General features: G+C 41.8%; 1 protein-coding gene across 1 annotated transcript; it reads left to right on the forward strand.

Annotated features, from left to right (window-relative positions):
* Positions 1–1,207: 1,207 nt before the first annotated feature.
* On the forward strand, positions 1,208–18,165 carry itm2ba (integral membrane protein 2Ba). The gene is made up of 6 exons (XM_079495684.1): positions 1,208–1,435; positions 10,631–10,765; positions 11,927–12,145; positions 13,879–13,989; positions 14,384–14,534; positions 16,707–18,165. Exons 1-6 carry the CDS (start codon positions 1,343–1,345, stop codon positions 16,793–16,795), a joined length of 798 nt encoding a protein of 265 aa, XP_079351810.1. The 5' UTR covers positions 1,208–1,342; the 3' UTR covers positions 16,796–18,165.
* The last annotated feature ends 6,000 nt before the right edge of the window (positions 18,166–24,165 follow it).

Below are 24,165 nucleotides of genomic sequence, written 5' to 3' on the forward strand. Positions count from 1 at the left end.
AATTAGAGAATGTAGATTTATTTTGTATCGTTAAACCACAACAAGATATTCTTTAGTCTTGGGTCTACAAGGTTAAATCTCAAATGGTGGTCCGTGGCTCAAATGCAGAATAAAAAAAATATTTTTTTAAAATTGTTGAAAACAATGAAAAACGACATGACACAGTAGGCCTATGTATTTTTTTTATGGTTTTCGATTATATAAAAGAGATGAAAATAATGAAAAACGACATACTTTAGTATGTCGTTTTTATGTTATTATGTTATTGATCATAATCTGTTATTGGGAAAACTTGAATGCTACTATCTATGGCTTTGGTTCTGTTGCTCTGTCCTGGATGGGGAGCTACTAGACAGAATCGATACATACATCTACAAGAGTCTAAATCTTAGGCAACATGTCAAAGAGAAAGTTTGCGTTCAACACAACGCAGCGCCGCCCTCTGGTGGAAACAGCTGCAAACTGCAGAAGGGGGGGGGGGGAGGAGGCAGTGGCTAGATGTAGCCTAAATTTCATTGATTGATTAATTGATTGATTGTTATTTACAGACGACAGCATACAAGTCAATACAAAAACTGCTACAAGGATAAAACCAGAAAAAGCACTATTCAATAATGGAATTATTTGTAGGCTGTGTTGCTGGCTGCTAATTTCTACTAATTGCAACCACCAATTATAGTTGCACTTGCCACTGTTTCATGAATGAAATAGTTAATTCCTTCAAAGGGAGAATTAGCCTATATACACTCAAATACTATTAATCGTCAAAAATGGTAAATGGCGACAAGTAACTAGGCTACTACCTACAAGTTAACCACGTCCACATTTACCTAAATCATAATAATAATCTGATTAATTCTTCTTGCAGGGGGGGGGGGGGTGTGTGTATCTATCTGTGCTCATGTGATCAGCAGCGTTGCCATGTCCGCTTATTATAAGCGACTTTGGGCTTGTCTTTCTGTGATGTTGCGTGCAAATATTATTTTTCTGGGCTTGTTTCTAAAGCAGTGGTGCATCTGTAATAAATACTTCAATAAATCAAATCAAATCAAATCAAATCAAATCAAATCAAATCAAATCAAATCAAATCAAATCAAATCAAATCAAATCAAATCAAATCAAATCAATATAATGTTTAAAAGGCGATGGGCTCGCTTCTTTTTGGGCTTGTTATTCCACAGACTCTGGCAACACCGGGTTTGTGTTGACGTGCGTCACTGTAATCCGACACTGTGGTGAAGAAGGAGAAGAACACACAGCCTGTACAGAAGAACAGACAGGTCGCAGATCGGGGGAATATAATCTTCATAAAATAAACGCATATGAACAGCAGTTATTAACCATGGTTAAGGTCACGTTCAACTCGTCCTTAGGGCAGAAAGAGCCCGTGAAGAAGCCGTTAGACTCCGACGAGGCTCTGATCCCCACAGAGACGGTGAGTTTTTTTGCTTCGATCTTTTCCCACTTGCAATGTTTCCCTACCGTGCAAAAATAATAACACGTTAATTACGTTGTAATTATAGTATTATCGTCGATCGACCGCGCCGTGCAAATCATTATGCAATTATTCTTTCTATAGCAGCATTTGTGCATTTTTTTGTCCTCCTATATCTCCTTCTTTTTAATGTTATTATCGTCGGGGACTTTGTGACATTTTAATGCAACGTTATTAATGCACGGCCTGCCTTGTTGAAAAATGTTTTGGTTTTTTTGGTCAGCATTTGTTGTTGATAAACTGTAAAAGTGTATTTATATAAAAGTGTTTGCTTTGCAAGAAGAGCTTGCAAAATAAGTGTGTGCGCGTGTGTGCGTGCGTGCGTGTGTGCGTGTGAGTGAGAGAGAGAGAGTGAAAATGGCTGACATGAGGAAGCGAAAGAGACCACTGGGTTTTTTTGTAACGCTCAATAGTACGGCGCGGTGTAGCCTGTCAAAAATAACAGATCTACAAGCTCACCGCGCGTCGCGATACGACGTGCTGTGAGCTTGTCGATCTGTTAAGTTTGACCCCGAGCGGCGCGCGCGCGCGCACACACACACACACACACACACACACACACACACACACACACACACACACACACACACACACACACACACACACACACACACACACACACACAGTAGCCTACAACAAACAATCCCAGTTCTACAGTAACAGTACAAAGTCCTTTAATAATTTGACCGTGTTTTGCTCCAAGTCATTGAGTTCCAGCTCACAATCATGCAAAGTAGGCTAAACCAGTGGTTCCCAAAGTGGGGTCCGGGGACCCCTAGGGGGTCCTTGAGGGAGTTCCAGGGGGTCCCTAGCTAAATTATATATAGTTGGGAACCAAATCGACCCTTATCGGTCGTTAAATTAACTTTGATTTTACAATACAAATTGGGGGTCCCAGAGATAGAAATGCCATTCAATAGGGCCTAATTCAGGTCAAACTGGGGGCCCTTGAAATGAAAATGGTTGAAAATCACTGCTAGAGCCATGGAAAATCTTCTCTTATGGGGGTCCCTGGCACATCTTTTCAAATGGGGGGGTCAATGAGTGTCAATTTGGGGGTCAATCAGTGCTAATGAGTGTCAATTTGGGGGTCCTTGCCATGAAACAGTTTGGGAACAACTGGGCTAAACACACTCTGAGCTAAAACAAACCCCTTACTTTACTTAAAGTTGATTAAATCAAAATGCCATTGTTCACCTGTGATCAGTTCACTCAACCCAATGGTCTTATATCATTGAATACGAATTGGATGACTCATGCATTGCTAATCAGGTGACACTGGAAGATAAGGATGTTGTGTTCAATGCGAACATTCTTTTTGTTTTGCAACATTCCTTCCCGTTGAACCGATACTGTTTCCTCCCAAAGCGGGTTCACTCACACAATGTTTTGCAATGCAAGGAGGACAGGCTTTTAGAGAAGAAAGTGTTTTTTCTCTCTCGTGTGTGTGTGTGTGTGTGTGTGTGTGTGTGTGTGTGTGTGTGTGTGTGTGTGTGTGTGTGTGTGTGTGTGTGTGTGTGTGTGTGTGTGTGTGTGTGTGTGTGTGTGTGTGTGTGTGTGTGTGTGTGTGTGTGTGTGTGTGTGTGTGTGTGTGTGTGTGTGTGTGTGTGTGTGTGTGTGTGTGTGTGTGTGTGTGTGTGTGTAGGGGTCACCAACATGTCCGTACACGGACAAATGTGCCCGTGGTAAAATTTTAGATTTTCTTCTTCTTATTATTATTTTTTACACACGATTATAATCATGTTCATATTTTGAATGTCAGTCTCCAGGTTTTCTTCAAAAATAAATACACCGATTTACTACGACACTATATGGCCTATTAGGAGTCTACTAGTCTACTAGTGCTTCTCAAATGTTTTTTTGTAAGGACCCTCTTAACTCGGAGTCTAGTGGTCCCATTTTAACACTCATTTACATACCCCCTCAGAAGCAAAGATTTGAGTTAAAAACGATTTGAGGCACACTTTCACGATTTTTCAAAAATAGCAGATCTACTATTTTTCAACAGCTAAGGTTTAAAATAATGGTACTTAAAACACCAAATGGGGTTCCGGTCCTGAATGGGATAAGTACTGTAACAGTGACAGTGTCATTATTGGGTAAGCTATACTATTGTTCTCTTTGTAACTCTACTGATGTGATCATTTACATTGTTGTTTGTTGCCTGTAGAGGCAACAAACCCATTGATTAAGACCTGAGGATGATTATACAAATGCCTTCTAAAATCCTAAATCGTTATGTTGCTATATCAGTGGTGCTCAAACCTTTTCATGTCAAGGATCCCCCAAAACTATATATGTATTTATTTGGCCGTGGAGTGGACCCCCATCTCAAAATATAGTGTGGGAGGAAAATATATTCAAAGATTTGCACAACTGTTCATGATTTTTCTATTTTTTTTAACTTGTAAGCTGCTCTGGAGGTTTTCCTCAACAGAGTAACATGCTGAGACACAGGGCAACAGCTCCTACTCAAATGGAATGTTTCTGTCAAATAATTGATAATTTTCCTGTGACCGCCGCGCTCTGACTTATGGTGCGTTACCAGTTTAAAACATCATAGGATATGGTCATGTTCAACAGATTTATTTCCTACATATCAGGAGTCAAGGACGGATGTTTCGGCTATCCTGCCTTCATCATCACTGATGGATAGCCGACACGTCGGTCCTTACATGTAGAAAATAAATCTGTTGAAATTGAAAATGAGTTCTTGGTGTGTGTGTGACCCTTCAATATAAAAGTGAAATGTCAACATTGGAAATTGAGGTTGCTCGTTTATATCGTTACAAAAACAGGGCCTTGAGAATGTCTGCCTACAGTTGGAGGCCATCGATATTGTCCTTTTCTTTTTGCTGAGGTTTGCGTGATCTGCGCAAAACCCCTTTTGGTGTTTTAAACATTATAATTTAGCTATTGAAAAATAGCAGATCTACAAGCTCATAGCGCGCCACCGAGTGGCGCGCTACGAGCTTGTAGGTCTGCTATTTTTGAAAAATCGTGAAAATATTTATTTCAGAAAACTGGAGGATTTAGAAGGATTTTTTTAAATTTTGAGGTCAGGCCTAAATGGGTCAAATGATAAGGGACAATATCGGTGGCACCCAACTGTATGTCTGCCTATGCCTAAAAGTGTGAGGGCATTAACATAAATTCAGGGTACTGTATGTTTTTAGTGTTGCTGTACAGTACGTGCCAGCCCCTGTACTTTGATGAACCAAAATTAAACAAACGCACCCAGAATTCAGGTTATTTTTAGCTGTGCTTACCGTTTGAGTCTGAATGTGGTGAAAACGCTTCATTCACACTCTCAGCATATGCTTTGGATAGCATACATGAGTGTACATAGGCTATTTAGAATGTATCTTTCTACCCATTTAGACCTGAGGCCGATTCTAAATAAATGGCTTCTAAATCAGACAGTTTTCTGAAAAAACAAATTTTCTATATCAGTGGTTCTCAAACTATTTCATGTCAAGGACCCCCCAAAATGATATGCAAATGGCCCGCCGATCCCCATCTGAAAACATGTTGTTCCAGGGACCCCCCCAGGAAGCAAAGGTTTGCTCTGAAAGAATATATATTCAAATATTTGTGTCACATTTTCACGATTTTTCAAAAAATAGCTGAAGTATAATATAATGCTTACAACACCAAAAGGGGTTCCTGTCCTTCCGTCCATTTCCGTCTTTGGTTTCTGAACAATTCTTCGAAGAGGACACAGAATTGCTGTCTCACGGTGTCAGTCACCATAATGGCAGCAGGATGTTAAATTCACCATTCCTCTGTAGGAGAAAGAAAGGGTCATCATCTCCATTTATCTCTGTAAAAGAAGGAGTGCTACCATTGTATCATACATTATACAACGCTAACTTGAAAAATGAATCCCCTTTACAGGAAGTAACAGTCTTCTTTAATCGTTCTATCAAATATAAAAAAACATACATTTACACGTGATTATTTTTTTTTTTACATGAGATCAGGAACATGCAGAGAGTGTTAGAGAGGCAGGGGCTGAACTCCCATAAGAGGGCATTTTTTGACAAATATCAGATCTACAAGCTCACAACGCGTCGCGTTGCGACGCATTGAGAGCTTGTAGATCAGCTATTTTCGGGACGCAACATGTGCACTCTTTAGCTACTGGAGATGCGGTGTACGATATGGATTTAGAAACAAATTGGTTTAATGCTAAATGCGTTCAAGTTCAGGAGACTTTCGGGGGGGAAAAAAGCAATTCTCCTGAATGCTGCCTTCCAGTATGGCATGGAAAGGAGAGGAGGGCATTTGCATTTCTTTCACCATAATAAATGCTGTATTCGTGGTCTGGAGAGGGCAGTTGACAGTTGTTTTACAGACGGGTAAAAAGGGCAGGGGCTCAAGCCCCCCCTTGACGTCTATGTGTGCACGTACCTGCATGAGATGTGAATGAGGTCAGATCAATCGGTTTGAATTCATATTCACACTTTGATGTGGGGAAACAGAAGCTGCTATACTGCTGTGATCGTCTTGGAAACCTAAAGTAGAGCGAACAGGGACAGGGAGTTTTTGAGGCGGACATATGAAGCGTGTTGGAGCGAGATTAGAAAGTAATCTATGGGATAAGGAGCTCCTCCGTGCTGTGATGTGTCCCACAGGACAGAGTCCAAAAAAGAACATAATAAAAGTGCTTGAGAGAGGGAGAGAAAGAGAGAAGCCTCTTATGACCTTGGCTCTCTCTCTCTCTCTCTCTCTCTCTGCAAAAGGACTGCTAATGAAATAGCGGAAATAGTGGTAGAACACTCTTAAAAAAGCAAAAGTTCAGCATTCCAGCTACAGAGGTGATTATTTCGACACAAAAAAAGTGAGTCGGAGTGAAACCGAAAGAGGAAGTCAGAGTGACCTAGCTGAGACAGACTGAGATGTCATTTCATTATGTTCATAACATATTTAGTAACTTCGTCAATGACATTAAAACCATTCAGGATGGGAACCCCTTTTGGTGTTTGAAGCATTATGTTATACTTTAGCTATTGAAAAATAGCAGATTAAGCTCATATAGAGCGGCACTCGGTGAAAAATCGTGAAAATGTTGTGCAAATCTTTGAATATTATATATTCTGTCACAGCGAATGTTTTTAGCTCAAATCTTGGGACGTCCCTGGAACAACATATTTTCAGATGGGGGTCAGTGGTCAATTACAAATAGTTTTTGGGGTCCTTGACATGAAAAACTTTGAGAACCACCGACAGAAACATAAGCTTTTTCAGAAAACTGTCATGATTTCAGATTTAGAAGACATTTGTAGAATCTGTTCTCAGGTCTAAATGGGTTAAGACCAATAATAATAATAATAATACATTTATCAGCTAGTGGAGTAGTGTGGTTGTGTTTACCCACAACAACACAGTAGTGTGGTTGTGTTTACCCACAACAACACATTTGGGTGTTTTCAGTCACTGTTTGTTTGGGTAGACAGGCATGTTTGTGGGCCTACCAATACAAACAGAGTGTGAAAACACCAACATAGAACACTGCCAGAGGGGCGGTGTGTTTCTGCAGGCAAACACCCCCATGCGACTCCAGTGGCTGCTGTCGAAATAATGGGACATGATTTTGTTTGTATTGTTTTGTTGTAAAAAATAGTTCACAGCACATTGCCACGGGGTGTGTTGTGAGCTTGTAGATCGCCTAGATATTTGTTTACATTTGTCCCCGAATAAGGGATCAAAGTGGTTGAGAATCAGACCATAAATGATGCGTAATTGCTGGTACAGATGTCACAATTCTTTTTTTAGAATGGCCGATTACACAATCACAAGAAAATAAGAAAACAACCCTCTCAGTAGCAGCATGTACACAATCACACCCGTCATCCCATTACACCACATAATGGTGTAAAATGATCCCTGGGTCGGCGGTTCGAATCCCGGCCCCTCCTGTCCACATGTCGAAGTGTCCTTGGGCAAGACACTGAACCCTACATTGCCTCCAATGAGTCGGTGCGAGCTCGCCACCATTGGCGTGTGAATGTGGGAAGTGAGGACGCTGGCGTCGACTGTTCGCCGCTTCACCTCCCCAATGTATGAATGAATGAACCATTGTAAAGCGCTTTGAGCTCTTGGGAAAGCGCTATAAAAATGCAATTCATTCATTATAATGTCCTTGAGTGTGTTAAATGCTGACAGCAAAACCGAGGTAAAATATAAATACAGATTGAGTCATGAAGAGAGTCATTGTGTTGATCGCTAATCAGCGACATGTCCACAAATCAGAATGTTTACAGCACTAGTTCCCAAACTTTTATGTAAAAAAACCCATCTGAAAATATCATAGTTCATAGTGCGGCACTATGGGCTTGTAGATCTGCTATTTTTCAATAGTTAAAGTACAACATGATGCTTAAAACACCAAAAGGGGTTCCCGTCCTGAATGGGTTAAAGTTTGAATAATTAAAAATAAAATCTCCATAGAATAATTACTATAAGAAGATAATCGATACGTTCCGGTTCAAAGCACATACTCTGGAAGAACCCGTTGGTCACCAGAGAGAGACCACAGAAAACCTGATCTTAAATGGTGCTGTTTTGTAAACAAGACACTTGAGAGTGACGCCGAGGCTGGTCACCCGCTAGTTGAATTAATATTCCTCAGGGGAGTTCCACAGAGGTGTCTCTCTGCTCTTTGATGCCCGGCGCTGGGAGGGAGTCGGCCCGTTTGGGCTGCCTGGTGGTTTATGGAGCGTCAGTTTGTTGTTGGGAGACAGACAGTGAGCATCCATCACTCGCCACCAGTGCTGATTTTGTCGACTTAAAACTAGGACGAAATTAAATGTTCGTCGACTACCTTTTTTTCACTGAGGAAAACTAAATAAAAACTAAGCTAAGACTAAATATACTGACAATTTCGTCAACAAATGAAAACTAGACTAAAATGTCACTTTACACTTGGTTGCGTGCTGAAAATAGCCGATCTACAAGCTCACAACGCGTCGCAGCGCGACGTGTTGTGGGCTTGTAGATCGGCTATTTTCAGCAAGTGATTATGCCGTCATTATGACGGCATCAATGCCCGCCAAAATACATTTTGTTCGACTAAATCAGCTGTGGATTTAGTCGACAAAAACTAGACTAACACTAAAACATTCCAGGTGACTAAAATTCAAGAGACTTATGACTAAAGCTAAAATCTATATTTGCTGCCAAAAACAACACTGCTCACCACCACAAAAGAAAGAGCACAAAGGGCACAAAAAAAAAAGATCGATCCCGATTACGGCGAGTCCTAGCCCACTGATTACTGCATGTTTTGACTGATTTCCAAAAAGTGCAAAGATTATCAATACCGCTCAAAAAAAACAAAATCGACAAAGCTCACAACTCGTTGCATTGTGACATAGAGCAGTGGTTCCCAAAGTGGGGTCCGGGGACCTCCAGGGGTCCTTGAGGGAGTTCCAGGGGGTCCCCAGCTAAATGATAGTTTGGAACCAAATGCACCCTTATGGGTCTGTAACTCTGAGAGTGTACAACGGGTCCATTTGTACACTCTCAAGAGTTAAATTAACATTGATTTTACAACATAAATTGGGATAGAAATGCCATTAAATGGGGGTCTGTACTCTGTAGACTAATATGCATGTCAAACTGGGGGTCCTTGAAATTAACCAGGTTGAGAATCACTGCTAGAGCTGTAAAACTCTTCTCTTATGGGGGTCCGCTGGCTAACGAGTGTCAATTTGGGGGATATTGACATTAAAAAGTTTGGGAACCACCGACATAGAGAATATGAAATATAAAGATAAATTATTTTAAAAGGTTAGTGATAGAATAATTTCAAAGAAAAACAATCGCTAGTTGCATTCCTAGAAGAACTAATCCATCCAAGTAGAGACGCATTAGAGGAAGGGCTATAGGCTACAGGTGAAAGGTCAAATCCTAGCGATGGCAAAGAAGGAAGGATTAGCTGCTAGGCAGTGTGCATATGGAACAATGTTACATAAACATAACAAACCATGTCCATATAGGAGACACACACACGCTCCTGAGCACACTACGTCCAGCATTTTATATTCTCCAAAAACAAAACAAGTTAATTTTTTTTAGCCTGCTTGTTTCTTATAGCCAGTCTACAAGCTCACAACGCATCGATGCGTGGTGAGCTTGTAGATAAAAAAAAATTGCACGCCCAGAAAAAGTCTTGAGGAAGGTCTTCACGACCCTAATGTTGCTTCGCTTTATTAAACCTCTCTCTTGTACCGCGCCAGTTGGTAGTGATGATTTTTCGTTTATTGTTGATCTGGAGCTCTTTGCCCTACGCACCTGCGTTTAAATCTTTTGATCTAGGAGTGCAAAAGTATTTATTTCATACAAAGTTTGAACGTTGTTATAGTTAACGTTGGTCATAGTTTTTTTTATACACCGCATCTCTGATTAGATTATAAACCAGAGAATAAATGTCATTGTTCTGACCGTGCATTAGTCAGACCATTACTAACACCCTCCCCGAACCCTAGCCTGAGCTAACGTTATAGGTTTCTGGTCTAGAGGGGCGGGTCGCGGTAGAGATTTGTCAGTCACCCCCCGCACTACGTCACATCATTTGGAGCGACGCCCACCCGGAAGGGTTGACTCCTCCCACTTCTAGCCCAGAGCGGCCAATGCGTTCCTCCTTTTAAACATTACGTTATAATTTAGCTATTGAAATATAGCAGATCTACAAGCTCATAGCACGGCACCGAGTGGCGCGCTACGAGCTTGTAGGTCTATTTATTTTTTTTATCGTGAAAATGCACAAATCTTTGAATATATATTCTTTCAGAGTGAACGTTTTAAACTCAAATCTTTGCTTCTGGGGGGTTCCCTGGAACAACATATTTTCAGATGGGGGTCGGCGGCCAATTACATATAATTCTGGTGCTCCTTGACATGAAATAGTTGTTTTTCTGAAAACTATCATGATTTAGAAGACATTTGTAGAATCTGGTATCGGGTCTAAATGGGTTAACCGGCCACGCAGATATCTGACTAGCGTGATGTCTGACTTATGGGCAGTCCCCATGCACACTGCTCTTGTATGAATATATATGAGGATGTCAAGATGAGAAAATCCATATAAATTATTAACTTTTATTTTATTTTACCTGTGTGTGCTTCCAGGACCTGGAGGAGTGCAGGCCAGTGTACCGTCACCAGTCCAGGCTGTGGTGTTGGTGTATGTTTCTGGGACTTGGTCTCATGTTGACAGGTGTGGTGGTGGGAGGAGCCTACCTGTACAGGTCTTACATGCTGCAGGTGAGCCAATCATTGGTTGAGTTGAAGGTCAAGCTTTTTTTTCCCCTCTTCATATTACAGACATTAGTGTTTACTGTTTAGGTAACGTTCTCATCTAAAAAGGGTTTTCTATGGACACCTTTCTCGTGTAGGGGGCCCTAGTTTGCACCATAGACTCACTGGGAGGCAATTAGGCAAACTGGAAATTCAGTGGAATCATGCATTGCAGTCGATGAGCGCTGGTTGGGCCGACCTATTAATAAACTATTTGTTTCAATGATTGCGACCTTTGTCAGATCATCGGTTCTGGACAATAAAAGAAGAGATATCACACATTGTTTTCATCGTGTGCACTATATACTTTTATTGAAGTAACTGAGCACCAGGCCTAATGGGCAGTATTCGCTCTGGCAGATTCATCAGGTTTCTAGGCTTAACCCATTTTGGGCGGGAACCCCTTTTGGTGTTAGCATTATGTTATGCTTTAGCTATTGAAAAATAGCAGATCTACAAGCTCATAGCGTGCCACTGAGTGGCGCGCTACGAGCTTGTAGGTCTGCTATTTTTGAAAAATCGAAGAACCACTGACATAGAAACATAGCTTTTTCAGAAAACTGTCAGGATGTAGAAGACATTTTTAGAATCTGATCTCAGGTCAAAATGGGTTAACAGCCATGCCAGGAACTCACTACTATGCTCTTTAGTTACTGACCTGAATAAGATAATATAGTGTGCACACTGACAAACAAGGAGATCACAAATCAACATGGGTTATGTCTTCTTTTATTGTCCTGAGCCTATTATATAATGCATAATAATATTCTTTCGCCTCCCAGTCCCTGATGAACTGCTGGACCAAGAACCTTCTTTACATATTTATCCTTGCTTTAACCCAAGAAGCGTTTCATTGCAAAGCAATAATGCAATGCTTTTAAATGCATAATTCGTAGGCCTGTCACAATTATTACACGATTGCCTGATTGCAATTATTTTAGATGCAAAATCGTCAGAATCGTTGATGTTGAGAATATTTCAACAATCACAAACTCACAAACTCCAGCATGTCACTGTTCAGGCGGCATGAACAACAGCGCTCCGTTTTCTGCCCCCTCAATGTCGTAACTCTGTCTTATATTACTCTAATGGCTCTGGTCTTGTCCTCTTGTCTCTCGGGTCAAGCAGGAAGGCCAGGTGTACTTCTGCGGGGTGGACTACCGCGAGGAGGACTACATGGTGGAGGAGACGGAGGTGATGGAGGAGTACCCGGGGCTGCCGGCGCGCCTCCGCCACATCAAGGAGAGCATCCGCATCCTGGAGGAGGACGGCGTGGAGATGATCAACGTCCCCGTGCCAGAGTTCTCCGACGGAGACCCCGCCGACATCGTGCACGACTTCAACAGGGTGAGGAGAGGGAGGGGGAGGGGGAGGGAGAGAAAAAAAATAAAGTTTGTCGACTACCTTTTTTCACTGACGAAAACTAAATGGAAACTAAATGAGAACTAAGCTGTGATGACTAAAACTAAGACTAAATATATCGACAATTTCGTCAACAAATAAAAAAAAAGGCTAAAATGTTAGGAAGGGACAAGTGGACGTCATTTTACACTTGGTTGCATGCTGAAAAAATTTCATTATGACAGCAACAAGGCCCGACTAAATCAACTGTAGATTTAGTCTACTAAAATCTTATGGCATTTAGTCAACTAAAACTACACCAACTAAATGAAAACTATTCAAGAGACTATGACTAAAAAGATCAATTAAAATCTCAGAGGACCAATTCAATAACTATGAGGGGACAGGCATACGCACACCATTTTATATGTATTTAGACACAGATTAAATCCAACCAGAGCCTTTCATTTCTCCTGTTTCCTTAAAACGGTCTGAAACTTCGAGCTCATGAGCTCATAGTTTCAAGGGCCTCTGGGGTCATGAAAAATGCTAGACATAATTAATACAATGTTAATGAATAATTAACTAGGTTTACATAGTACAGTTTAGAAAATGCTTTACAGCGACGCACGGTTTATAGAAAGAAACCTGTTGCAGTTTTTATTTTTTGACCTGATGACGGCAAAAATAAAAAAAAGTGTGTAATGCAATATAACCCCAGCGTTCCTATCTGTGTGAGCAAACACAGTGAATCTCCCACTCTGTGGAGAATTGCAGAGTCATCGGTACACAAACCAGCCCAGTAATGTCAGCTGCTATAATAAATAATCAATTGTTTTCATTGCTTTCGTGAATGGAGAAAGGAAGCTGTATTTCCTCAGCAAACACACCATGTATTTGTCGGTAGAGAGCTTGCCTTTGAGCCACAAGAAGGTTCTGGGTTTGTTCACATGCACCGCCAACTAAAGCAGTGTTGATTTCGTCAACTAAAACTAAGAGGAAAAATGTTCGTCGACTACCTATTTCCACTGACGAAAAATAAATGGAAACTAAATGAAAACTAAGCTAAATATACTGACAATTTCATCAACAAATAAACTAGACTAAAATGTTAGGTTGCATGCTGAAAATAGCAGATCTACTGAAAATAGCAGATCTACAAGCTCACAACGCGTTGTCATCAAGGCCCGCCAAAATAAATTTTAGTCGACTGCATCAACTGTAGATTGTCGACTAAAACCTTATATTTAGTTAGACTAAAACTAGACTAACACTAAAACATTCCAGGTGACTTAAATGTGACTAAAACTAAATGTTTCATAGTTTCTATTCAAGAAACTAGGACTAAAACGTGCTGCCAAAAACACTGCCGCCAAGTAAGCGCAAGTACCGTGGGAGCTGATGGCAGGTGTAGAACTCCACCTCAGCGATCCATCGTCCAGGGCTCTCTAGCTCTATGCCCGATACCGACAATAAACCACTCTGACCCAAAGTTACCTGGCAGGTCATTTGGTAATCTGTTGTAATGTGTTGTTTTTAAAAGTCATTGTTTATGAACACCATTTAGTTTTCTCCATCATCAAACGTATACAACTAATATGCTGACTCTTACTGTTGGTGACGGAAAATGTAACGTCGTTTTATTTCACTTCCTGCCATTCTTTGACTTTGGAGAGCAGAACAGGGCATGTGTTTTGAGAGTGCTGACGCCTGAATCTCTCTCTCTCTCTCTCTCTCAGAAACTCACAGCCTATCTTGACCTGCTCCTGAACAAGTGCTACATCATTCCTCTGAACACCTCCATCGTCATGCCTCCCAAGGACTTTGTGGAGCTGCTCGTCAACATCAAGGTAATTAGCATAGGGAAATGCTCCGCCGGCCTCAAACTGTGGAAAGTGTGGGAATTTGACAGTTGGAGATAAACAAGGCACAAGGTTATTAAAAGTATGGGTGATATTCTGCCCCAGTCATACTGTACATTGATCCTGCATTTCTTTTGTAGAACTATTTCTTTAGAGTAGTACCTACCTGCCAAAGTTGTACTTTGTTCCGGTATCGAATAATAATATGTTTTATATATAGTAATCCAGGCTGGTACCTACCAGTTAAAAACTTGTACCTTTTGGTCTGGTTTCTATTTCTAATAACTGTATATAATATTGTTCTCCAGGCTGGTACCTACAATTAAATCTTGTACATTTGGTCTGGTTTCTAATAATAATAATTGTATCTAATGTTCTCCAGGCTGGTACCTACCTGCCTCAGTCGTACCTGATCCATGAGCAGATGATTGTGACGGAGCGCCTGGACAACATCGAGGACCTGGGCTTCTTCATCTACAGCCTGTGTCAGGGACGAGACACCTACAAGCTGGAGCGCCGCTCCACCCACCTAGGTTAGACTACTGCCATCAACCTTTCAGATCCGGTCTACTGTAGAGAGAATGGGCTCTGTGTGTGTGTGTGTGTGTGTGCACACACGCCATTTTGGAAAAGAACTAGGCCATGTCCCTACTTCCTTCACAGGTGTTACCGATGATACTAATGAAGGCTCTGTTCCATTCTGGTCAAACAGTCATGGTGCTGCTATCGTGCGTGTTGGCTCACTGGAAACACTCTGCTACACCAGTGGGATCCAAATGGCCCTGTTTGGGTGTGTAACCCTTATGGGTCCATTTGGTTCCATTTGTCCACTCTGAGTTATGGGGGTCCTTGAAATTAAAAAGTTTGAGAACCACTGAACACAAAATGGAACAGAGGTAACACCTGTGAAGGAAGTAGCGAAGGGCCCCGGAAGTAGGAGGAGTTATTCTGTGTGCATAGAGCCCAATGGCCCTCAAAAAGGTTATCACCTCAGAAAGGGGCGTTTTAGCTATCGGGCGTACCCGCAAACTTGTGAAAATGTATCTATCCAACATTTATATACGTTTGGAAAGGAAAGCCTGGCGACGCGAGGTTGGCCCGTAGGTCAGGCCTTGAACCGGGGATGACTGCCAGGGGATCGGCTTTCCTTCAAATGGCCGTTCGCCCTTCAGGTGTTCATTAAAGTTTCAATGTTTGGCATTTAGCCGCCGACACTCTGATCCGCGCGTTTAGCGTTAGCCTTTTAGACTGTGCTCTAGTCCAGGGGTTTTCAACTGATTATGAACCAGGGACCACCACCCTGACTGAGAATCAACCTGGGGACCACTGTTGTGTTGGGTTGGAGGGGGGGATATGGGTGTGGTGTGGGGGGAGAAAAATAGAGCGCTCGCTCATCCCCTGGTTCTGCCCGGTTCACGGAAGTAATTTCTCTATGGAGAATAACATGGGCTCATCTTAAAATCGTTTCATATAAGCATTGTGGTCCAAAAATAAACAAACTGTCTCAGCGTTATTGTCAGGGAGGTGTCTCTGTATCGTTTGCGACAGTCAGTCACTCATATATGATAGTTGGTTTCTAGCGAAAATGTAACTAATTCAGTAGCGGTAACAATAGCGCTTTCTCTGTCCGTTGATTCTTCATATCCATGTGTGTGAAACGGCCGGGATAACATGTTAATTTTTCAAACACAGTTCTTATTTGAAGCGATCTAAAATCCCCCTATGGGGATTACAATGCAAATAAAAAGTACATGAACCCGTGGATCTGCGCCCTCTACCGATATTGACGTCAGACTTCGGTGCTCTATTAACCTTCCGTATTAAACTCATGTTGCTGTTCATTGTAACTTACTGTATGTATCAGCGAGCAGACACACGCGATTAATTACGGGCACATTTCCTTATAATGGTGACTCAACCAGGCAAACCGGTACAGTTTCCCGTGAGATTCTAACTCACTTTTCTGTGAAAGTTTCTTGACGTCCGACTTCCCAGTAACTGACAACATCGACGTGTCATCATATGTCACCAGGTCATTTTACTGCATTGTTTCTCAACTTGTGTTCAATACAATAAATTAAAATACAAATCTTCACTTTCCTACATAACTAAATGCATGGTCAGGGACCATGCAGTGGAAGAATTAGCAGTAAATCCGATATAAAAAAATTCTAAAGAACCCTACTGCATCCAAACAGCAGTGCATAAACCATACCGTATGTGCTCTGGTAATCTCCTTTTGACACCATCATTCTATTCTCCCTCATTAGAAGAGGTTGAAGTGTAGTAAATGTCCTTCCAGCAGTTCTTCTATATCCATTTATGTAAACACTTTCAATCCGGTGTCCATATTTTGTTCCCTGAAACAGTCTTTGCCTGGTACAGTACGTCAATGTACCTGACAAATACTATTTGGGTCCTAAGGTTTTTGAAAAATCGTTAATGTGTCGCAAATCATTGAATATATATTTCAGAGCGAACATTTTTAACTAATTTGCTTCTGGGGGGTCCCTGGAACTACATATTTTGAGATGGGGGTACGTGGCCCAATCGATAATTCTGGGGGTCCTTGACATAAAAGGTTGAGCACCACTGACATAGAAACACAAAATTAGGATTTAGAAGCGTTTATTTTAATAGACCTCAGTCCAAAATGGGTTAATGACCATCCTAACCTCTCTCTCTCTCTGTATCCTTCCTTCCAGGGATCCATAAGCGCGAGGCCCTCAACTGCCACAAGATCCGTCATTTTGAGAACACGTTTGTGGTGGAGACCCTCATCTGTGAGAATTAAGACGGGGAGAAACCTTCCAGACGTTGTATAGTTCTATTTTAATCCTTCTACTGAATCTCCTGTCCATCTAGATTCTCTGCATTCTGTTAAAGTACTGCTGTCACCTGAGCAATATGATGTGAAAGCTAATCTACCAATGTATATTTCACTGTGTAAAAGAAAAGACGGAAACCTTTGCACGGGGGCAACTCTGATTGACATGCAAAAGGAACAGTTCAGGTGTTTTAAGAGGCTGATGTGGGTGTCAAAGTGGGGGTTCTTTCAGTTCATTAAAAACTATAAGAAAAAAGTCCTTCTGCTCACCTACAACGGACAGGTGCGTCGGATAACTGGAACTGGGAAGTAGAGAAAAAAAGACCATCATCACGCCTGATGGTCTGAAGAGTTGCTCAATACATTTAACTCAAGTGAAGACGGTGTGCGGGATTCTTTTTTTCTCTACTACTCGGTTCATTAAAAACAAAGAAATGACCAACTCTAGTGCAAGTCAATGGGGTCCAAAATCATTACTTATGTTGTTGAAAATCAGTCTATAAGCTGATTTGTTGTCACTAGTTGGTGCAAAAAACTATTGTTGGGAAAAACTCAAGTTGGTTAACAGACATGAGGACTTTTATGTCCTTCTTAAATCGCTGTCTTACAAGGCAAGGCTAATGTAATGGGTCTTGCATAACGGAACCAAAACAATTAGAAACAAATTTAACAGGCAGCTATATTATAAAACAGTTTGGAAGCCGTTTACGACGGCAGCTGATCAATTCTTGTAACAGTTGCCGCTTTCGATATCAATTATGTTTTTGATGAACTGAAATAAATTCACAAGGCCGCATCATAAGACTCATAAGAAAATACTGAACTATTCCTGGGAAAGCCTTGTTTTTTTTTTTGGTTTGTTTTCTATTTTGTGGGATATTTTCTATGTATCTATCTACTCCTCGGGGGGTGAAATCATTATAATAAACACCTTTGAAGTGTTTTAACACTGAAACAGTCATAGATTACTACAACACTCTGTTATTAATAACCATAGCTACAACATATTGTACTCGAGTAATGATATATTGTGAATATTGTGCATATTATGCATTCTTAGCATAGGGTCTGATTTTCGTTTTGTTTTTGCATAGGGCTCAATCTTAGGTTATTAATTTGTTTTGTATCTGCTGTAACTAGTGCACTGCAGGACGCCTTTAGAAGTGTTTGTTTCATCGACCGGAGGAGATCGAGTGACCTTGTGAACGCAAAGCAAGGCCCGACCGACCAAACCGGCACTAACCTGTATATAGCTTGAATATAAAAACCAACGAGAGAAGAAAGGAAAAATAAAAAACAATACATACCAGTAACAACAATAAATCTTAATAATTTTATTGTCTTTGTTCTCATGATTTTACAAATATGGTAACTTTTCTGCAATTCAACTTTGCAACTGTGCAACACAATGGCATTATGGACTGTTTTTTTTTTCTTTTTTTCCCCGTGACATCCTGGAGGGGAGGGGGGGGGTTGTCCTGGTGTTTCCAGGAAGTTGACTCCAGCAGGCAAGGAGCCCCATGTACTGTAGTATTTATTTCTAGAGTTATTTGTCATATTAATACAGCACGGTTATTTGTCCACTTGTTCTCAAAAAACGCCCGTCACAGTAAAGTGGTTAACAAGACTTTTTAAATAAACCCATTAAGAGCCAAGGCCGATTCTACAAATGCCTTCTAAAATCACTTGACTTTCTTTTTTTTTTTGTGCCAAGGTACCACCACCACATTGTGTATGAATTTGACCGTAGATGACGCCCCCATCTGAACATGTTTTGTGCCAGGGAGGGACTTTCAAATATAGCAGATGTACAAGCTCACCACACGGCTCGAAGTGATGCAATGTGAGCTTGTATATCTGCCATCTTTGAAAAACACTTTTGCCAATGGGCCTACTGTGTGTATATATATATATATATATACCTAAAATGAGGTGCTTTTAATGGGTTATTGTCCAATCCATCTTTAGAGGAGGTTAAAGCTGGACATCCTATTCCTAATTGGACGCATGTCCTACGTCAAAGTACGGTCTGGGGACCCCCCCCGGGTCCTCGAGGGGTTTCCAGGAAAACCTGTTCATGGCATAAACATGTTTGCACTGTCGATACTTGAAAATAGCCTATCTGCATGGTCACAAGATGTCGCATCACAACATGTTGTGGGCTTGTAGGTCTGCAATTTTCAAAATCTTGCCATTTAGATTTTTTTCCCCCTTACATTTCCTTGGGCTCGGTGGTCCACGGCCAAGTACGTATGAATTTGGCATGAAAATGTTTTAAGAATCGGGTTTCCTACGTCGTCCCACTGGTGGGAACTAGTCTCCAAGCGTTCCACAAATAGTTCTCTGTTCTACAGAGATGTGGGAGAACAGTTAATCCTGTTATAATCACGTTCAACCTGGCGTCGTCCCTATTTTGGGCATGTCGTTACAGGCGATCTACAAGCTTGCGACGAATCACTGCGAGAGCCTTTAAAAATCGGTTGGGTTTTTTTGCGCTATGCTGCTGTATGACGAAACCTAAAAACACAGCACGAGTGTGTTTCACTAAACTATCTCAGATTTTTTTAAACTCTTGGGATCTGGACTTTTAGACCTTTCGGTGGGGCTCTTTGCCTGTAGGATCCACTTGTATCTCTCTCACACACACGCACGCACACACACGCACACCATTATCACCATCAAATTAAATGACGGCTCCTCTCGGGAGTAAGCTCGGTCACCCCCCAAAAAAATTCTGAGGACATCACGATTTGTGGGCTCGAAGTAAAGTCGTACAGTCTCTTTGGATGAGGCTGGGTGGTACCTGGTTAATTAATAAAAGAGAAGTGGGGCTTTGCTTTGTCTCTAGAATGGGTGATCTTGCCACGTTTCAGGTTAAAATCGGACATCCAGTACAGAATAAAGAACAATGTCATGCAAGACTCACATACAGACCGACCCACCTAGTTTTCTTTTTAATAGAAAATAAAGAATCTCGACATACATACAAGTACTGAGCCCTCGAGAAAAGTCCCGTCCCCCCCCTCCCCCCAGAAAACAGCCAAGCATTATCGAAACTTGGTATGCTGCATTTCGATCCCGTGTCCAGGACTGGGGCCTAAACCTCGTCCAATAAGGGCCTTTCTCGCCCCACCTCTCCCATTGTTTATATTGTGTTTTAGTTTCCAAGATGGCCGCAGCCCCAGGAGGGGGTGGGGCGGAGGTGAGCGGGCGGGGTCGACATATGCCCTTGCTGGGCTGCATTCAAGACACCTGACTTGTGTCTGAACACAGCTTTGATGGATGGATGTGTTCTGCCCCCCTGCCCCCCATCAAACAAAATGTTTGGTCAAACCATATGGGATTCCATTGGAAATGCATTGGAGCGGCCATTAAACATAGACACAAGACAAAATCTCTTACTTGACTCTCTGATGCAAGTAAGCTGAGAGCAGCGCCGAAATAATGGCAGCAGCTGTGTAGTTCATTTGTTGTCTCATCCCCCCTGCAATGAATGTCACTGAGACAAACTCCTATCAACCTTGTTGACATGGCAATAAAAAAATAAAATAATAATAATAATCTTGAAATCAATACAGGTGTCTTGAATTTGTGAATGCTGCTCAGTAAGGTCATATGTCGACCCCACCCGCTCACCTCCTGGTGCCGTGGCCATCTTGGAAATTAAACAACATAAACAATGGGAGAAGGGTGGGGCGGCGGGGGGGCTCTGTAACAGTTAAGACCGCATCAACACAATGGCTGGCTTCTTTTCATATTCAATAAAAGGAGTCCCGTTCTGTGGACATTTAATACATCTTATATTTATATTATTTCATTTCAGTTTTTTTTACTCTACACCATTTTTTTTCCTACAAATGTTATGTGCTTTTGATTAAAAAACAAAACAACAACAACTGAAGAAAGGCGTTAAAACAAAAGTAATCAAAAAAAGTTTAGAAGTTTAGTTTTTCAAACGACAATCCACCCTCACTCTGTCTGACGCCAACGTTTATTGCAAATGAAGTGACAACCTGTTTTTTTAACACCACCACACACACTTTTCAAATATGGCACAAGGGTCTGCTTAAAAATAACAATGATCCACCTTTAAACTTGTCGTCGGCTTCGACGGGTGAATATAATAAAATAAAAATAAAAACAGGAACCACACTATTATATCTAAAAAAAAATATTAAGACATTAATAATCAATAGAGCAGATTTTTTTCTTTAAAAAAAAGAAAAGAGGTTTTTGTTGTTTTTCCTCTTTCTCTCTCTCTCCTGTTCATGGAAAACATGCAGTCCTGTCACTCTGCAAGCATATTAACTCGATTCTGGACCCCTTGGGTTGAACAACAACCCCCCCCCCCCCCCCCACCCCCCCCTCCCTGAAATAAAACAAATAAGAGGGAGGGAGGGTAACGCCGACAACAACAAAAGTATATTGGATGTAATATCATGAACACTGCAAATAAGTGGCCGGCGGTTGTATCTATCCATTCTTCCATCTATTTATCCGTCTGTCTGTCTGTCTGTCCGTCTGTCTACGCATCCATCTCCGCGACCTCTGTGACGATCATAATAATGGTCCATTATTCATCACAGAGCTGGAGAGAGGCAGTAACATAAGACTTGAGAAATCCAGGTCATTGTGCAGTAGATAGAAGAACCCAATAGGCTCTCCTCCTCCTCCTCCTCCTCTTGTTTTTGACTGAGGAAAGGCAGAACGACAAACTCTTCCCAGCCTAAAAACACAGTATGAGGCCTTGTTTGTACCATGAGCCATCACGTACGTGGTCAACAAAATATACCCATCTCAACAAGTGGGTTAGCCCAGTGGTTCCCACAAAGTGGGGTCCGGGGACCCCCAGGGGTCCTTGAGGGAGGGAGTTCCAGGGGGTCCCCAGCTAAATGATAATTTGGAACCAAATGGACCCTTATGGGACTGTAACTCTGGAGAGTGTACAAATGTATATTTGTACTCTCTCAGAGTTAAATAAAAAAAAATCTTAGTCTGTAGACTAATATGCATGTCAAACTGGGGGTCCTTGAAATTAAACGGATTGAGAATCACTGGTCCCTGGAATATCTTTTCAAATGGGGGTCCACGGGGCTAATTAGTTAATTATTAATTTGGGGGTCCTTGAAAGGAACCACTGGGTTAGCAAACTGGTGAAAATAGCCGATATAAAAGCTCACAACAACGGCACGAAGCGACGTGTTGTGAGGTTGAAGATCTGCTATTTTCACTAGTTTGGGTCCCGGGGCAAACATAATTATTTTTATTTTTTTTGGGTCAAGGGGTAAAAAGTTTGGGAACCACTGGGTTAGCCAATAGCCTAGCCACCCGAGGAATCTATAGTCGCAAAGGTGTTGTCACCACTAGACCGCCTATGGACAAGAGTCTCTAACCTGACTCCGCCAGATGGTGGCAGCAGTGAGTTCCTCCTCCTGCTCCCATCTGGACTCTCTCGGGCAGAGACGATGCACTCCAGTCCGAACCATTTCTGATCGGAGCGATATGCGGCCGTATGCTAGAGGCGGGACCAACGCGAGACTGATGACATATCGAAGCTGTGCCACAGCGCAAATGTAAACACAACCCAACAAGACTACAACTCGAAATTATTATGGAGATATCTGATTTTTGTCCCGCTGCTTCCGGGTTCATCGTCTCTGCTTGAGAGAGACCAGATCCAGGCAGGAGGAGTGAACTCAATACTGCCACAATCTGGCAGAGTCAAGGTTAAGAGTCTCAACCCCAGTAATGATCAATTTCACTTTTAAAAATGCGGTGGATGTTTTCTGTTCCAAGCAATACTGTGGTTTCGTATATTTCGTTTTTTCAGACACCCACAACAACCCACTGAAATCTAGCTTATGGTCTTTGTTGTATTAAGACATGTATATATATATATATGGTATACTAATATATATACACGTATATGTATACATATATTGTATATACTATATAATCTTAGTAAATGACAGCTTTGGCACACTCATCGACGAGCCACCGAAATAATGATATAGTCCGTCAAATATACGCGAGTGCTACGCTAGTGTTAACTCGCGACAACGGACAAGATAAGAGTATATAATCTTTAGTATTATCATCATCATCTCTGTATTCATACTATAGAAAGACCTTTTGACTATAACGTCACTGTAGTGTTTGTTAGGCGTTAATAGACATTTAGAACATGAAGCAGAGATGTTCGCCTCGAAGCCCTCGTCATCTGGGCCTCGACTTGGATTTCCCCCCCCCAACAAGCTTGTTGTCTAACCAGCGCAAGTTACCATATACTCACTGTATATATCCCACTGCAAGGTCCAAATAAATAGGATTCAAAATAAGGGCAAATTGGCTAAACACAAAAAGTATATATATATATTTATATATATATATATATCAAGAGGAAAATAAAGCAAAAACAAAATTGTAGTGGCCTTAAAAACAATACAGTCTCCCAAAAATATACCGTAAAAACCCCACACGTTCACCGTTCCTCGCCATCCAAAAAGAATAATAAGAAAAATGTTACTGGGAATAAAAAATAACATGTGGAGTAGTGGTTGTTGAACGATGATTGGGTTTGATGTTCAGAGAGAATGACCAGGGTTTCAGTTTGTCGTTTCTTTTTTTGGAGAACCTTTCAAACCACTTTCCCTTCTCCCCCTCTCTCTCTCTCTCGTCAAAACCGTTTCTCTCTCGTCGACCTTTTTCCTTCCACCATTCCTTCCTTCCACCATTCGTGTGATCATGCTCTGTCTTGAACCAAAGTCTCTGACCTTTTTGACAATTTAAACTTGTATAAACCGCCGGTACTCGGTATATCCTCTCCATCCCTCCCTCCCTCCCTCCCTCGGGTGCAGGCATTTGTTTCCGACATGCCAAGAGTCCGCCAGTCATTAGTCCGACCCCCTACCCTAACCCAAACACTAACCTAACCCTAAAGCCCTAACCACACCAAAGGGTCCAGACAGTTTTAGCGTTGTCCCAGCGGTGTGATATGTCCTGTCGCACGTTAACCCACGTCGTCCCTAACCACACCAAAAAGTCACCATGCAACTCCTTGACAACCTTTTAGACACAAGGAGTTGCATGGCGACCCTTTGGTGTGGTTTAGGCTTTTAACCACACGCGACGGGTGATTTGGTTTTAAAACCCGCAGCACGGGTGCTTTGTAACCCGTGGCGCATGTCAGGGAGCGACGGCGTTGTCGAGACTAATGACTGTCTAGCCTGGTCCAGCCAGCGTGCTTTCTGGGTGCAGGGCGCGCGCGCACATGGAGCAAGCGCTAGAGAATATTGGTTCACCGATCACCCGCCGCTGCCACCCTCCACCCCTCTCCG

Source organism: Electrona antarctica, assembly GCF_951216825.1.
Source record: "Electrona antarctica genome assembly, chromosome: 24".
Taxonomy (NCBI): domain Eukaryota; kingdom Metazoa; phylum Chordata; class Actinopteri; order Myctophiformes; family Myctophidae; genus Electrona; species Electrona antarctica.